The sequence below is a fragment of the Saimiri boliviensis genome, chromosome 5 (assembly GCF_048565385.1).
Source record: "Saimiri boliviensis isolate mSaiBol1 chromosome 5, mSaiBol1.pri, whole genome shotgun sequence".
NCBI classification, from domain to species: Eukaryota; Metazoa; Chordata; class Mammalia; order Primates; family Cebidae; genus Saimiri; species Saimiri boliviensis.
The window spans coordinates 5,768,148-5,786,261 of record NC_133453.1 but is presented as its reverse complement, the minus strand read 5'-3'; the positions used below and the strand labels follow the sequence as shown (position 1 = coordinate 5,786,261).

Below are 18,114 nucleotides of genomic sequence, written 5' to 3'. Positions count from 1 at the left end.
GGGAGGCAGTGAGGCACCGGCGGCTCTGTTGCTGCTCCCGGAGATTAATGAGGCCTAAGAGTGCATTAGGAACAGTGACAAAGGTTTGATCTAATGGGCTCAGTCATTTTTCCTTTGAGTGACAGACGCACAGAAGTAATTGGCTGTGCAGAATGGCAGCTCATTGGCGGTACTTAAGGATACATTATCCCCGTTGTGTGGCCCGCAGAGGCTGTTTATCAAAACTGCTCACACTGCAGACGCGAAGTTGCGAAGCTGCTGTTACAGTGGTAATAGCTATTAAAAAAAATAACGCGACATCAGAACTAGACCCACTGTTGTCTCATGGAAAGAAAGTTTTTCTTTGTTTAGTTTCAAATGGTCTAGAAAACATTTTAATAACTCTGGAGTCCAGAGTCTGTTCCAGGCCCCGGATGAGCTGTGTCAGTCCACACCTGTCCCCTGCCAGCATGTGGCGTGGCCAGGGCTCGTTGGGACACAGAGCATTGCTTCCCACTCACGTCAACCGAGGCCACCCGGGAGTTTCCCCACATGTTGGATCTTGAGTACAACCTCCGATATGTAAATTGGAGACTTTTAGCACCTTGGTAGACCATTTGCAAACCGAAGTCTTATTGGCTGAGAATTATTTTTCCAAAATAAAATTTCAATTTCAGTAGCATGTGATATCTGCTTTCTTAAACCAGGTTTTTTTTGGAATTGATTTTAATGACCATTTGACAGTTTTTAGGGAAAAGGTTTATGTTTTGTGAAGCTTCTCTTAGACTTCAGGAAGTCAGCTAAATATGACATTAAAAGACACTGAAGTTCATCTTGGTTCTTTTTAAGAATTGCGGCATCTTCAGCTTTTATGAGTAATGCATTCTATTAGTTGTTCGTGTGTGTACATTGCTCCCAGTGAGGTTTAGGCAAATGCACGTGTTACTGTTTCCATCATTAAATTGTAAACTCTTTGAGGCATACACCGTCATTTCTCTTTCTTTGTTATCCTCTCTTAGTTTTGTGACCTAACAATTATTTTTTCATTAAGTACATACTCCTGCATGTTACCCATCATGTGAAATGTAGGCGATCAATACCGAGGAGGAGGTGAGTTGGTTTCCTGCAGTTAATGTTGGCCCGTAGTAGCCGTCTGTGATCCAGAGCGTTGGTGTACAAATCTAAGTAAGTGTCACACTTCCCATTTAAGGAAAGCTTCAATTATTTGAACTCTAAGTGGAGTGTTCCTTTCTGTAATAACCGACTAAAGCAACTTGATTCTTGGTGATTTCAGCAGAGACATTGCAGGGACAGCCAGGACCCTGCGTTGGTTGTGGTAACAGGTGTACCTACAAGTGGATAAAAGCTGCTTCCGAAACTTTTTTCTTTCAAAATTGTGTGTGGGCAGTGAGGAACGGTGTTTCAGCTGCTGAATTGATGCTTCCGAGATCAGTGAAGTGGTCTGCAGGGTCAACTGTGGGAAAGAGGAGGTGCCAGGAAGAGCCTCTGTGCGTTACCCCAGCCGCCACCACCGGGGAGCCAGCTGCTGGCCCTGGGCACCAGTGAGAACCAAGGCGGGGAAAGGGCTTCTGGCGCTTCCAGGCCACAGTTGAGTCTGCTGTTTCCCTGCTTTCTGCAGTCCTTTCCCACATTGGCAAGGGAGAATTTTTAGAAGTAATCATGACATTTTTCCATCTCAAAACCTTGTGGCCCATTGTTTTGAGTTACCACTCATGCTGCGAACATTGGTCTTTCTGGAGCATTTCCAGTTAGTGGTCAAACCTAGCAACACCCCAACCAACAAACCTGTAACCTGCCGCATGTTAGCAGACTTGTGAGCCAGGGCACTCCTCGGTTCTTCGTCTTCCCTATGTCATTGCTCAGTTCATTGGTGAGATCATTTTGTAAGAACTGGAAGGCAGATAAAGAAATAGAGATGATGATACTTACCTGGCAGGGGAGATACCATGATCACGAAGGTGGTTTTCCCAGGGCGAGGCTTATCTTGCGCTCCGGGTGTGCTGACCCCTGCGATTTCCCCAAATGTGGGAAACTCGACTGCATAATTTGTGGTAGTGGGGGACTGCGTTCGCGCTCTAAAAAAAAAAAAAAAAAAAAAAAGAAATAGAAATGAATACCTCTCAGGATAGAGCTGTGTGGCCACCTGCTCCTGGAAAAGGACTGTGAAAATCCGAGACGACCAGAGAAAGCTGCCCTCAAAACAGTGTTGTCGGCCGGGCAGTGGCTCCGCCTGTAATCCCAGCACTTTGGGAGGCCGAGGCAGGTAGATCACAAGGTCAGGAGTTTGATACCAGCCTGACCAACATGGTGAAACCCCATCTCTACTAAAAATACAAAAAATTAGCCAGGTATGGAGGCGCACGCTCTAATTCCAGCTACTCTGGAGACTGAGGCAGGAGAATCACTTGAACTCAGGATGTGGAGGTTGTGGTGAGCAGAGATCACACCATTGCACTCCAGCCTGAGCAATAGAGCAAGACTGTCTCAAAAATAAAAAAAAGTGTTGTCAAATGAAAATGAATTTTGTGTTTAAAAAAAAAAAAAAAAAAAAAAAAAATGCCGGGCTTGGTAGCTCAAGCCTGTAATCCCAGCACTTTGGGAGGCCGAGGCGGGTGGATCACGAGGTCAAGAGATCAAGACCATCCTGGTCAACATGGTGAAACCCCGTCTCTACTAAAAATACAAAAAATTAGCTGGGCATGGTGGCACGTGCCTGTAATCCCAGCTACTCGGGAGGCTGAGGCAGGAGAATTGCCTGAACCCAGGAGGCGGAGGTTGCGGTGAGCCGAGATCACGCCATTGCACTCCAGCCTGGGTAACAAGAGCGAAACTCCGTCTCAAAAAAAAAAAAAAAAAAAAAAAAAACTGTTGCATTGATCATATAAAGGAGAAAGAATATTTTAAAGATAGTACGATTATTCATGGCAAAGGAAGTCACCAAAGAAAATTTCTTTTCTTCTCCATTTTCATATTGCTTCTATTATGAAATATAATATAATATCACCCTCGCTGTTGCATATAAGCTTGTCCTTGAAACTCGTACCAGGAGATGGATTGCGGTCAAGCAAGCTGTGGGATGGCTCTCTCCATAAACACTGTCAGAAGCTGGAGCAGCAAGATAAAAATGGGAACATGAGAATGGCACACATTGTTTTGCAAAGATCAGAATAAAATGCGGCATTTTACGAGGTGACTATGAACCATCTAGTTCTAGGATGTTGAATTCTGTAGTCATTTAGTAGTCACTAGTAGTCATTACCTTTGTCATTGTAACAGGGTCTGGACTCGTCTGTTTTTCTGTTCACTGCGGAGTTGTTTGGCTGGAGAAAGCAACTTTGTCTCTAGAATAAATACTTAACTTTTTTTTTCTTTTTTGAGACAGACTTTCGCTCTTGTTGCCCAGGCTGGAGTGCAATGACACGGTTTTGGCTCATCGCAACCTCTGCCTCCCAGGTTCAAGCAGTTCTCCTGCCTCAGCCTCCCAAGGAGCAGGGATGACAGGCAGGCACCACCACGCCCAGCTAATTTTGTATTTTTAGTAGAGACAGGGTTTTTCCATGTTGGTCCGGCTGGTCTTGAACTCCTGACTGCAGGTGATCCGCTCATCTCAGCCTCCCAAAGTGCTGGGATTATAGGCATGAGCCACCTCCCCTGGCTTATAATTATTTTTAAATATAATTACTTCAATGAGAACTTACCATCTGATGTGGTAAATATTTTGTCTTGAATTGCACCAAATGCCACATAATATCCACCCCCAGCATGGAGCAGTCACCCAGGGATGGGAGGGTAAGAATGGCTCTGGCACTCTAGCTCACTGTCACCTGCTGTCAGGTCCTGTCCTTCATCCACTGCCCGTGCCTGGCGCCTGAGTGCAGGGTGTTTTTCTTTCTCTCCTTCCTCCTTTGTAAACTGTACCTCTGATAACATGGGCAGCTCTCTGATCATCAGCCCTTTGGAATGGGGGAAAATGGGGAGTGTCACGGAGTTCTCCACAGCACCACGCTCTTCACTAGTTGATGGTGGGTGTTCAGTCAATACTCACTCAGTGAGCTCAAGCAAAGTGATGCCAGCTACACCACTAAAGCAAACAGGAGGCAGGTGGCAGGCACAGCTTCTACATGAAGAGACACCATTACAAGGGAAACATAAGGAAAATATTCAGATGTTTTAGATTTTAAAGACAAACAAAATTAGCAACATCACCATGTTAAACTTCTGCTAAAAGAAAAAAAAAACTATGGAGATAGGGAAACCCACTGTTGATGAGATTAATAACTGATATCTGCAGAGGTTTTGCGTTTACAGAGTGCTTTACATAATTTGATCATTAGATTAACCACATGGGGCATGCTGTTAGCATTATTATCACCATTTCTTCATTATTATTATTAGCCACTTTACAAATTATGGACTAAATTGTTTTAAAGATGCCCAGGTTCCATCTTCTTTTAGTTACTGGTCATTAAGAAAACTAATTAATAACATATGTCATGAATCAGAAAGATATATTATGCTGTTTGTTCCACTAATAATGCTACCGAGAATTTCTTCTAAGGAAGATTCAAAAATAGAAGATGTCCTTTGCAGTGTTGTTTACAGTCAGAAATTAGAAACAACCAAAACTATCCAGAAGTAGAATAATGGTAATATAAATTATCTACATTCAATCAGTAATGTTACATATCTAAAATTATTATAAAGATTATATGACAACATGTGGAAAATGGTTAGGAAATCATATTAAAGTATATAAAGTTACATCTTTCCTGTAGTCATAACCAAGAAAAATGTATGCATATGTTCAGTTTAAAAATTGATCTGTTAAATGAGATTTTGGTGGATTTAGTTTACATTATTTGTATATCTGTAATTTTGCCAAGTAAATTTTAACAGTACAACAGAATAGGGCCCCATGATTTTTTACTGGACATTATAATTGGAACAAGGAGAAAGAGGCATACAGTGAGCTGTTTCTACATTATAGGAAAGAGCCATGAGCTGTAGAATTCCATGATGTTGACTCCTAAGCCTGGCCACATTGCTGTATTTAGTAGCATTTCCATCTGTCATTGTGAATAGGTCGGGACTCTGTATTTTGTCTCTGATGAACATAACATGGAAAATCTCTTAACTACAAAAAAAGGTATCAAGAAACACCAGGTTTGCTTCGCCATAAAATTGTGTTAAATTGTACTCTTTTCCAAAACAAGTATCACAGGATGCAGAGTCCCGAATGCCTACGTCTTCTAAGATAACAAATGTGTCCTCGGAAAAAAATCCTCTTAGCCTGACATGCTGCTAGCCAAAAGCAAGGCAGATCTCCAATGCAAATACAGAAGCGAATGGGCCCCCTTCACAGGCCTTAAATCATGTGTGTCTCACTTTTTATGGTAGTGTTGTGAATTATATTCTTTTTGGGTTTGTAATTAGAGGACGGAACAGATGGCGAAGGCCTAGTTTGAAGTGATGTGACCATTAGCGTCGCCTCCTTCATCCAGTTGTGATTCCAGGGAACCTGGTTTTCCCACGCATGCTCAGAACGGGTGTGGTGCAGCTGTAGGGTTTGCAAGGGAGCCGCTCACGCTGAGTCTTTATGATATTTGAAGCTGTCTATGAATGGGATGGAACCTAAAAAAGCAGTCCCTGGATGTTTTGAAGGGTGAAGGCTCCAGAGGAGAAGGGAGAATTCCTATCTGTCATATTCCTGTCATTGTGATTTTTTAAAATAAAAGGTATACAGTTCTGCAGTGGGAATAAGTGTCTGTTTTACACTCAGGTGCTCCTAGAATCCTTTTTGGCTTTTTCCCCGCCCTCTTTCTATGTACATGAAAGTTCACTGTCACCCATCACCAATAGTTGCTCCTCTTTTCAGGCTTATTTAAATAAGTCAAATGCCAAGTGTCGTTTTCCTCAGTTAAATGCTTTGGTGAAGTTATGTCCTATTTGTAAAGATAGACCAAAATTGGAAGGTGTGGGGAATTAACTTTTGTCTTTTGAAGGAAGTTATTGTTAGTGAATTTTTATTTGAATGCTGTGAAAAGCCATCATTTCAGAGTATGTTTTTAAAAATCAGGACAGGCTATTTTTAATGTAATAAGCCAGTAGCTTAAAAGAGGAATTCTGTCTTTGATGTCATTTGGTGGATGAAAACATTCTTGTTCAATAGAAAACCAGCATCTTTTTCCTGCTCATTTGAGATCAGTTCAGGCGACATACTGATATTCATTCAGATATAAATGCCATATTCACTTTGAAATGCAAATTGTTTAAAGAAAAATAGCATATGGTGGAGGTAAGTACCTTTTCAAATCAACTCTTCCACTTTAGGGAGATAAGTACAGCTAAAATTATTCTTTGGAAAGAATCTGGCGCTTTTGACACATGGAAGCTTGCACTAATCAAGGCAACGCAGTAAGCACACACACATATCCATATCAAGGAAGTGGCGCTGGGAGGACATGGATTAGCATGGTAATGCAGCTGCCCCCTGCTAATGGGGGCGAGGACCAGCTGATCCGTAGATGGGGTATTTGAGGAAACGCTCTTTCTGAGTTCAGAATGGGCCAGGGCGTCCATCATGTATTTCATGGTAACGCAAATAATATTTGGGGTACAATGCCCAAAAGCTCCTTTTATGACTTGTCTTTCTATAGAAACCAGAATCCTATACTGTTTGGGGTTGGACCACTTTTTAAGGACTTGTTACTGGTAAAACTGTTTCCTTGCACAACCTTGTTCTATCTCTGACACCTCCTGACCTGACCTCTGCATTCACAAACCATTCAAATGCCATTTTCTAGTTTTTTGGATAAATATTACTGATGCAACATACACATAAGAAGTACAGAATCCTCAGTCGTAGCCACATTTACAGGGGCGGCACTCACATCCAGAAGCAGCAGGTAGCCAGCCCCCATGGACCCCTTCCTGCCACGTGCACCCGACCCCCACCCACCCCACTCATGAGGGTGACCACCGTCTGATTTCTCACTCTGTAGAAGGGTTTCGCCTGTCCTTGAAGGGGCTCCTAACACTTGGCGCTCTCGTGCTCATCTCTGGCTCTGTGTTATTTGTGATGTCGCCCCTGTTGTGGCCTGTGTCCGTAGTTTGTTGTTACTGTTGTGTGATGTTCCATTGTACCGTGATGTACCTACAGTGATGGACGGTGCCATCATTCCCAGCGTGGTGCTGTCACGAACAATGTGCTCTGAACGTTCTAGCACGTGCTTTTTAGTGGCCATGCTTGTGTGTATCTGTATGATTTAAATCTGGAAGACGTGAAAGAGAAATCTTAGAAAAGAAAGAATTGGACTCAAAAGCTTTGCACCTGGTAAGTCGATCTGAAGCGTGGTGTAGGTGGTCCTGGGGTAGTCTAAGGTACTATCACCCCTTTCCATCTATTCTTTATCTGGATGAGCCTAATTCCAAAGCTGCAGGATCCCCTGGAGCCTCTCCTGTACCTTCCAGCAGGGGTGGGCTCGCTGCCCTTTATACTTTCTGGCCACTCTTGTATAACTCTGCCTTGCATTTGGGCCACATGTGGACCTGCCTGATACCTTCTGCTCGACTAGATCGTCGGTTTCCTAAGACAGCGACTCCTTCTTTCATTGTGCCCAGCACCGTAGGGGCTCAGTTCCATGCAGCTGCTCTGCACGCTGTAAGGTTTACGTCAGAATAGGTGACAGCTACTGCATGCGGGTTCCCATCTTCCCCTACCCGCGAGGTAACCGGTTAGCCTGCCGTGGGTTCCTGGGTGATGAGACTCCTGGATCAAGATGAATGACAATCTCTTACAGCAGTAGCAGTAGTGAGAGTGCCAGCTTTGTCATCCACTGGTTCCCCAAGCCTCAGTCCTGTACGGTAACACCAGCACACAGAGTGACTCACGTTGTAAGAAGAACCCTGAGCTTAGGAAACCCCTGTGTTTAATAATAGCATGTAAGCAAGCCTGTCCACAGTTTGCTGTGGAAAGTGACCTTGCCTGTCCCGAACAGCAAACAGATGTGCCCCCCCCCCCAGAAGTAGACACTGCCCCTGTCACACCAGTCTTTTCCCTCTGTCAACATCCCTTGCGAGATAACACAGAGCAGAGAGCACCTGCCTATCTCCACACTCAAACCATGAGAAGAAACTCAGGCCCATGGAGTCCTGACTGCCAGCAGCAGCAAGTGGGATGAGCTGGTGGAGGCAGGGGTGGGGGGAAGGGAAGGGGAGAGTGGAGAGTACTCACCCCCAAAGAGGCCACATCCTTGTATTCATCCCTGAACACAGGTGTCCCCTTGGTTTTTTGTGCGTGTGGGAGGGGAGGTAGAAGATGCCTTTTAAGCCTCTTGTATTTGCCCCTGGCCTGAGGTTGGTGAATTAGAACCACCTGTTAAACCTACCTTGTCTATACCAGGAAGGGGAGGACATTCTAATCTGGCTTTTACAGTGTCGTCCCTCTAGGGAAATATAGACCAGACTGCAAAGAACATTTCCAACTGTGGTGCTCAGAGTTGCCCACATGTAAAAGACCCTAGCTTCATATCTTATTTCTCACGCACAGGAATGAAATTCTGTAGCAAAACAGCTTTGTGTTGAGGTGGTCCCTGATGGAGGCAGAATCAAGAGGCTCTCTTTCCTGGGCATTACTGAGGCTAAGAGTTGGGACATGGCTTCCTGCAGACGCTATCCATCTTGCAATCCTCTTGGCATTTGAATGTAGCCCTCATTCTAGTAGCCTTCTCAAACTAGTGATTTTAGTGGCTGCGTAGCAAGCACTCGGCCTTTTCTTAAACTCACCCTTTTACCTGTCAGGTCTAGGTGTGAAAATTTGATTTAATTAATCAGTATAGTAACAGCAGACCTTGGTGTCTTTGTTGACCGTTGGAGGCCAGGTGGGTTTAGGTCCCCAGCGCTTTAACCAGGCTGAAGGGCTGGGCATGAGGCCTCCGCCTCCGCAGGACTGCTGCGGGCTGACGTTGACTGTGTGTAGCAGTGTTTGGTGTACTTGAATCCTGACTGGTCTTGATGCTGGGATCCTCACCTCTCAGGCAATCAGAGTCATCAGGTTCTTTCACAAATGAAATGAATTACCAGTCAGTGAAAAAAGCAGCCCTTGAGTATTTTGAGAGAGAATACAATGATTTTAAACAGATTTTAAACCTTTTATGCTTAAAGGTATTTCGGAAAGTGTTCACAACTCCTGTCTGGTAACAGGTATTGCTTGACGCTCACATAACAAAAGTAGATGCTGGGACTGCATTAGTAGGTTATTGAGTTAATGGCATTCATTCAGCAACAGAAGTGAGATTACGTATTAGACTCCGCATGTGTATGTATATAAAAATAAGCATGAGAAAGTATGACCTACTATAATTAGATTTGGACTGCACATGGTTATTAAAAATATTCACTCCACATTTGGGGGTGGTTCGTTTCTTTGACTGACGGATTTACTGAAAGTAAGTGGAAATGCCTCAAAGTGTGGCCACTGGCCCGAGACTGCCGACACGTGGCACAAGATGCTCCACGGGCCTGTTAAGCCAGCATGGCAGGTTCCCCAGTGTCGTGGCTCAGGCCGTGGGCGACTGGTTTGCCTCAGCGTTAAAGCAGGTGTCTTCATGTGGGTTTACGCTGAAAGGCAAGCACCGTGTTTGGATCCCAGAAACGATATTTCTGACCCTCTGTAACTTTTTTTTTAGTTAAACAAATATGTTTCTGCATTATCACAGAAAATACTTTTGTTTCCTTATGTCACAGTTACTTGGTTTTTCTGAAAGCAAATTTAACTGATATCAAATATAGTTGATGGGTGTATATATTTAAAACGATATTTACTCCTTTTAGAGAAAATCGGAAATGTTTCGCTTCTGGAATGAGACTCCTCCTCTGCAAATTTTTGGAAGGTTTTATGACTCGAACTAACCGACGTTCAAAAGTAGAGATGGGTTGAGTACAGTGGGGTGGTGGGGCTGTGGGGAGGTAGGTGTGAGTCTGGGCAACAGCGGAACCCGCTCAGCTTCCACAGACAGATCCAGAGAGAGAGACTGTCAGCTTCTTGTTCACAAACACAGACCCACAGCTCCCAGACACTCTCATTTTCTAAGTGACCCCAGAACTCACCAATTTTAAAATGAAATCTCCCAATTTAATTCTACCTTGAAAAAAAGTGCCGTCAACTAAGTAAAAACTTACCTGTGATATCAGCCCGGACTTCAGGCTGGAGTGTGTGCACCTGATTGAAAGTTTTACCTTTATTGCTCTGTGTCCATGGATACACCTTGATGTGGCCCAAATTCAGTTATGCTGTTTGAGTTTAGTCCTGCAGTTGGGAAGCGGATGTGGTTGGGGCTGGGGGACCTTCACGAGCTCTAGGGCTCTGAGAGTCTGCCCTCAGAAGGATTGTGCATAGCTGGTGTAGTGTCTTCCATCTGAACACCAGGAACATGTGGTCTTGCCAAGAGGTTCTTCACTCCACAAGTTCCAGGTTGGTTCCTTGGGTACTCTCTCGGGAGGCAGAAGGTGGGCTCTGAGCCTCACCCCCAGAGCTGATCCACCAGCATCTCAGTGGATTAGACTCGTCCTTGAATTTTGCTGGAGAAACAGCTAGAAGTTTGAAAGCCAGTGCATGAGCTGCAGGTCCCTGTTGCTTCTCATGAGTGTGTAGGCCTGAAGGAATCTCTCCCTTCCTTTTATGGCAGTCTGATGTTTGGCTTTGGGATGAAGGACTTGTAAACCTAAGGTGAGTTCTTGATCAGCTCCCTCCATTGGAACACTTTGTGGTCCTTTGTCTGGAGTTGAGATTGACTTGGCTGTCCTTACATGTGTGTTGATACTTATTCCTGGAGCTTAATTTCAAGGAGTCAGTGACAGATGCACTGAAGTACTTTCCTCTGCCTTTTAAAGGAAATTGTTCTGGAAGGTGTCTAGGCTGGCTGGCATCAGAGACCCACTCTTCAGTGAGAAGGAGCAAGAGATGCAGTGCTTACTGAGTGCCATTCTGCCATCATCAACACAACGATGGAGGGACAGACATTACTTTCTGTTTTTCAGGTGTTCGGACCTTGTGTGCCCAAAGCTGTTATAAAATGAGGTCTGTGGACAGACAGTACACTTAATAATGACTTGTCGGAAGTCTCATTGGGTGTTTCAATGGGGAAGGAATCACTTCCTTGACACCTTACCCACATGGCAGGTGTCCCTGCAGGTAGGGCAGGCCCAAAGGTGCCTGGCACAGCAGTCAGGGTCCCCGCAAGGGAGGTGTCCCCCACCTGCTTGCAGGCATCTTGTCATTGTTGTTTTCCACTGCTCCTTTTCCACTTTTCCGGAGTCCTTTCGCCCACCATAACAATGTCGGCAGTATCCGGAAGCCTTTTGTCCGCTCGGAATTCATGTAATGAAAGCAGAACCAGACGAAGGCAGCCCCGGCAGCCACTCTTGGGAGGTGCCTCTTGCCCAAAGGCACCTTCACTTGGTGGCTGGGTGGGATTGAGGCAGAGAAGGGCGAGAGGACAGTGCAGGCACCAGGGCTGGCAGAAATGCACCAGCACAACCCACGGGCCCCAAGGGCCAAGGAGAGAGGGGGGCCACCCAGCAACATGACTGCTCAGGGCAGGAGCCCTGGAGTCAGCACCCGCCCTTACCCTCCCCTCTCTTTTAGATTCCTGCCATGCTCTCCATTGGTTGGGCCCAGTGAGAATCTAGAAGGTGCTGGAGCCCACAGGTGCAGCCCATATGGGTGCCTTCCCAGGAGGAGAGCAGGGCAGAGAAGGGGTGTGGCAGGAACATGGTGGGCACGGGCTGCAGGAGGGGATCCCACAGATGGGAGGGTCTCCTCTGCTCCGTGGGGATGCTGCTTTCTGTGGGGTCTGAATGCCCTATCGTAATAGGGATCTGGCTAATGCACACAAAACCCAGAGGACAGCCACAGAGTGGCCTCAATGGTGGCACATGGCGAATACAGGGAGGAGCATGAGTGCTCTCCTTAGTGCCACCTCGCTGGCCATGGGCTGCTCCTCCATGTGTCTTAAGATGCCATACACCTAGCCCACCTCCCCAGGCTGCTGTGAGGCCTGGTGCAAGAGCAAGCCTGGGGGCACCACATGGCACTGTCATTCAAGATCATGGGGCTCCACGTGACACTGTGCGTTTCTAGGGCATCAGGATACAGCCAAGCCCTGAGATTGAGCTCTCAGAACATCAGGGCTTGGGGGCATGAGAAACTGCCTCAGGATCCTGTGTGGAAGCTGGGCAGCCCAGACCTGAGGTGTCCCAGGCACCATCTTATGCCCCTCCCACCTGAGCCCCTGGATGCCCGTGGTCTGCCGTGGTGGCGTTTTGGTTACGATTTTTTTGTTTCATGGAGATTTTCCGGCTGGAGTAGTTTTTTAATTAATGTGCACACAGATCGATCAGGATATTACTAACAGGCAGCTGGCAGGTGGGGCCTGGGATTCTGCATTTCTCACGTGCCCCTTGGCGATGCTGCTACTGTAGGTTCGAAGACCATGGCTTTCCCATCCTTCTCTCCCCAGGGCATCACTTTGGGCCTGTTTCTGGAATCAAGTAGACCTGCCTATGAATACTTTCTCCTGTGACATTCAAAATGTACTCAGTTCAGACAACAGCGTAAAGTAGGTATTTGTTTTCTTAAGGCAGAACTCTGTTCTTCAGACGCCTCATTATTGTTGATCACTGACTTGGTGTAGGCTCAGAAGCTGCACTTCAGCTCATGATTCTGTGGCTTCCCTGTGCCGCACGGGATTACAGTGAGGCCACCTGTTTGAGGGAGCCCTGGTTCCTGCCTCTGGCTTCTCATCCAAATCACCGGAGTGCTTCTGAAGATACATCTTTTCCCAGGCCCCATCCCCAGAGCTTCTGAATCAAAATCTGTATTTTTTGAAGGCTCTATTTTTTGGAAAGCTCCACAGGAAATTCTAGTAATTGGCCAGATTTAAGGACTGCTAATATGAGCTGCGTATTTATTATAAAATCCTGTGCTGTGAAAAACTTCCGTTGAGACAGTTTAGAACTTCATTGGTTCTGAACTAAAACAATTGGAAGAAACATTAAAAAACAAATACCCTAATACCTCCGAAGATCTGCAGATAGACCCACAGACTAATTTGCTGGCAGCAAGGTGTGATCGGCTGAGCTTTAGAGAAAGGCACTTAATTATGTTTTTGAGTCTGAAATTGGTATGACCAGATAATAATTCATTTTGATGCTGAGCAACTGATTCAAATCATTAAGTATACAATGGAATCATTTTTCATCACAGCCATGTGCGCTGTGAAGTCACGCAGGTTATTTTTCCTCTGCTTAGTCTTTTCAAGGTTAAGAGTAAACTTAATCTGGTCGAAGAGTCTGCGTTTCCTCCGTGTCGTGTCTAGGGACTTTGATTTGTGTTGATCATAAAGTATGGCTTCCCCATGAAAAGAATTCTCTGGCACCAGACAGTTGACTCTCAATGGGTGATCATTTTTTGTTCCATTGATTGGGGGTGACACGGTCGGGCTCCTGGAACCCCTGTCATGCCGGGCTCCCGGACCGTGGTCCCTCTGCCGAGATGGACTGGGTCTTTTGTCTTCACTTCCACTGGATGTTGCGATTGCGGTTGGGTTCCATCTTTGTACAGGGCTGTCTTGTGCAAGTCTTCTGCGGCATCCGGTCCCTTCTCATTGCTTTGTCAGGCGCCATGGGGATTGGCGTCCCCCTTTCACTCCTCCTGAGTGTTTTCTTTCTGGCGCTTCTCTTGGCCATGCAGGCAGGGTGAGGGCTGCTGTTGGTGGTAAGGCACACTGCGTGCCAGCTTGTGGGGCCCACAGACTGCCTCGTGCTGGCTTCTGGCTTCTGTGGTCTGCAGTCCGCGGTGGTGTTCACCTGACTTGTTTATTCCTAGGGAATGTCACTAGTGCATCTGGGTCTCAGATGGCAAGCGGCATCAGCCTGGTCTCCTTCAACAGCCGACCCGACGGCATGCACCAGCGTTCCTACTCAGTCTCCAGTGCCGACCAGTGGAGTGAGGCTACAGTCTTTGCAAACTCGGCCATCAGCAGTGGTAAGAGGGGGCACAGCCCCATGGACCCGCAGCCACCTCAAGATCCTTCGTTGTAAGCCAGGGCCCGGACAGGACGCCCTAAGCTCTCGTGCTCCTCTGGGAGTTTGGCACCCCGTGGGGCAGCTGCAACGGAGACTCACGTCTTGCCTTTCGTATCTGTGGAACGTGTCGTCCTTGGCTAGGCTGTCTTGCCCATGTCATCTCATCCGTTCCTCTTTGGCACAGGGAGGAGGTGGTCATCCCATTGGATCCATTTGGAAACTGAGGCTGCAGACAGAGCCAGTGGCTTACGCAGGGTCACGTGACAGAGGTGGCGGAGCTGAGTGTCTGATTTTGTCTCCCCGGTCACACTGCCCTACACAGCGTGGCCTACACCTCCACCACGAGTACACATTTTATATCGTTAGGGTGAATTCAGTCTTCCAGAACGGCTGGTGTATACTCTCAATTCTGGAGGCCCCTTTGTAATCCCTCCGTGTTCAGATTCCTTCAGCATTATTATTATTATTATTATTATTATTATTATTATTATTATTATTTTGATAGCTGTAGCCAGCTTTTTGGGGAGCTAGATCTTGCCGGAAAGATCTTGCTGGATGGTGAAAACGATCTTGCCGTCTGTGCGAAGCATGCATGACGCAGCACCGGGGCCGCCCTGACGGTTGCAGCAGGCTTTGCCTGTGGCGTTTGTCTCTGGCCTGTTCACCGGTATTTAAAGGAATTCCCACTGTTGTATGTATTCTGTCAGACAGGGTTTTCGAGTAATCTTAGCATAATTTGTTCTAATTAAAAGATTCAGCATCAGGTCTTCCCTGTAGACCCGCCAGCTGCTGCGGCAGGACGTTTGCTCTGGGTAAACGTCATCCTTATTTCTAGAGGCGCCACCCTCCTCCGCAGATGCCACCAAGCAGAAGCCTTAAAGGAAGACATCTCCAAACCGAGCCAGGAGAGGCGGGGTCAGCGAGGCTGCTCCGCACAGTAGCTGTGAGGGTCTGGAAAAGCCCGTGACTTGGAGCAAACACACAGAACATCACGCGGCTGCCCCGGCCGGCCCGTTCCCTCCCAGCACCGGGGCTCCTTCGTCCCTCAAAAGAAGCCGCATTGGTAGAAAGCAGAGGTCTGCCTGCAGCCTCCTCAGGGGCTCTCCAAGGCTCTCTGCCTTTTATCTGGAATCACAATGATAACCCTGAAAACCCCAAAGAAGGAGGTTTTAAGTTATGACAAATTAACCATCTGTAGTTTGCTCCCTTAGTAACCGTCACGTGCCCCAGCGGGCCTGGTAGTCACCCTTTCATCAGACCTGTGCGCGCCGCAGCAGAAACCCCTCCACCTGCCAGCTAGGCGGCCTTGAGCGAGCCTCCGTGCCTCCATGAGCCCCCGTACCTCCATGAGCCCCCGTACCTCCATGAGCCCCCATGCCTCCATGAGCCCCCATACCTCCATGAGCCTCCGTATCTTCCTGAGCCTCCGTGCCTCCATGAGCCCCCGTACCTCCCTGAGCCCCCGTACCTCCATGAGCCTCCGTGCCTCCCTGAGCCTCTGTGCCTCCATGAGCCCCTGTGCCTCCACGAGGCTCTGTACCTCCATGAGTCTCCCTGCCTCCCTGAGCCTCCATACCTCCTGGAGCCACCCTGCCTCAATGAGCATCTGTGCCTCCATAAATCTCAGTTTTCTTATCTGTTCAGTGGACACGTTTTCTTATCCCTTACATAGTAGTTAGGCATGTGTCACAACATAGGACACCTGGCTCTTTGTGACTGAAGAGCCACTGTTATCACGGTTCCTTTAGGAGGAGCAAGGAGTTCACATATATTGTTTCATTACCAAATACTTTAAAATATGTATTATCAATTAGCATTACTATTTGATAAGGTTGAATTCTGTGGCCGCCGTCTCCTGAAGGTGTGCTTGCCGAGAACCACATTTGACGGCGTGGGAAGGTCCACGCTGGGCCTTCCTGAGCCAGGTGTACAGGTGACGCGGACAAGGCCTTGTCTTGCCAAGCAGCCTCTGCTGAGTGAGAGCAGTGGAGGTGCCAATAATAGGCCTTTAATTAAGTATTCATCTAAAATTCTTCCTGTGCAGACTTTTGCACACTTACCTGTTTGATAAACACTCATTAGGTAACTTTCTCTCTACTGAATAGCTCTTTGTGTTGAGCTGTCCCTGTGTACAGTGGGCGTTTCCACACCGCCACATCATGGGACACTGATTTCCAGAGCCTTGGTTTGGTTGGAAGTCTCTTTCCACGGAAGTGGGCTGCCTTGTCTGCACACACGCATTTGTACAGTATCCATGTGAGACTAAAGTCTCCTACGTTTGAATGCCAGTTTTTTATTCACAAAGCAGTTTCTGTAATATTATCACACATGGGTGTCCATTAAAGACCAGTATGCTCCCTGACCTCACAAATCTTGAACCCTGAACACAGAAGATAAGAAACACAAGCGGATGCCCCAGGTGTCAGCCTGCTGAGGGGCATGGAAGGAGAGCTGTAGAGAGAGCCCTGGGCTGAAATTGTGCAGGTCATTTAAGGATTGATAGACTTGATCAAGGAAAACTTCCCAAAGAAAATCCAACTTGAGCAATGCTTAAAGAACCAGATGGATTTTTTGTGCTGAACAGCAGGAGGAAGTTATTAGAAGCATTGGGGCACTTTGGACAAAGACCCAGAGAGGAGGAAAAGGGAAGACGGAATAGCCACGAGCTACAGTGAAGTAAAAGGTGATGGTTGGGGTGCAGGAACACGAGGAGAGACAAGAAGAGATGAATGTTGAGAGGCCACGCTGCCAAAGGAGCATCTTATTTTCAGACCTGAAGCTGACATTTTCCAGAGCAAAGATCCAGAAAGACCACAGAACGGTGCCCAGAAGTCCGATTCCTACAGTGTTATGGGGGTCTTGGTTGATTGCTGTATTTTCTAAGGATTAATAATGTGTCATACTCAAAAGTATTTTGAAAAGGAAGATGATGATAATAATAATAAAAGCTGCGATTTATTGAGGGTTTTATGTAGATAATCTCATTTGATCCTCACAGAGTAGATCTTGTTGTTACCTCCCTTCTACAGGCGGTGCCTTTGGTACAGAAGGGTTAAACATCACTTGCTCCAAGTCACATCCTGGGAGGGGCCGGTATTCAAACTCAGATGGCCTAACACAGCTCTTCATCATTGCCTGTCCAGGTGTGCCTCTGGGAGCAGCAGCAGCCCCTGAAAACTGCTTAGAAATGTCCATTCTCAGGCCCCGTCTCAGTCCCACGGAATCCAGTCCTCAGGGGATAGGGCCCGGCCACCTGTGCGTAGCAAGCCCTCTGGGATCCCGTGGCATGCTGAAGCTTGGGACGCTTACTCTAAGTCCTCACTTCCCAAAGCATGGTCCAAGGACCAAGTGGCGTCTGACCGCTCCGGGGATTTGGCTCGTGATGCAGAATTCAGGCTCCAACCAGACCTGCTGGACACATCCTCGTCTCTCTGTGCCAAGGACACATCCCGGCTTCCCTCTGGTTTGCGCCATTCCTCACTTCAGTGTGCCGAATTCACCAAGTAGCCAGACCCCAGCAATCTTTAGTGAACACCAGGGCACAGGATCTGATGGAAAACTTCAAGAAAACCTGGTTATGAATGGATTTCAGGACCTCAGCCTTAGCATAAACGTTCCCTGCAGGGCTTGGAAAATAATCACAGAAGAAACAAACATGATGAAGAGCTTTCTGTCGTGCTTTTTCTTCTTAAGTTGTAGGTGATGTAGGTCCCCTGCCCCCACCCACTTCCTCTATGAATGTATCTGCCCCCATCCCTAGTCTTTGGTTTGGATTTCAGAGTTGTGAACAGCTTACTGTGTGCCAGCAGCAGGAATGAATGGGGAGATGCCCGTGTTAGCAAGTATGCCTTCCCATTGTCGCGCGTGCTTATTCTAAAATGTAATGATCATGACAACATTGGCATTCAGCGTTTCTCTGCCCCTCCGTCCACCCTAAATTAAGACTTTGGCTCTGGAGAACTTTTCAAAGTCTCCTCTCTAGACACACAGGTCCCTCCGGGGTTTCCGCCTTTAAAGCAGCTGTGAGCA

The 18,114-nt window shown here is 47.0% G+C and overlaps 1 protein-coding gene and 1 non-coding gene across 9 annotated transcripts in view; both read left to right on the top strand.

The window, feature by feature from the left end:
- Window positions 1-18,114, top strand: part of AGAP1 (ArfGAP with GTPase domain, ankyrin repeat and PH domain 1) — a 624,335-nt gene that overhangs the window by 421,318 nt on the left and 184,903 nt on the right. For 5 of the 8 annotated variants that reach the window (XM_039469754.2, XM_039469753.2, XM_074398816.1 and 2 more), the window contains one exon: window positions 13,886-14,044. The exons of the other annotated variants lie outside the window; for them this stretch is intronic. In XM_039469754.2, the coding sequence (XP_039325688.2) occupies window positions 13,886-14,044 (159 nt within the window). The remainder of the gene's footprint in view (window positions 1-13,885; window positions 14,045-18,114) is intronic. 8 annotated transcript variants of the gene reach the window in all.
- Window positions 1,922-2,078, top strand: LOC120364509 (U1 spliceosomal RNA). Its single transcript, XR_005579756.2, has one exon. It is a non-coding gene; the product is annotated as a U1 spliceosomal RNA (small nuclear RNA).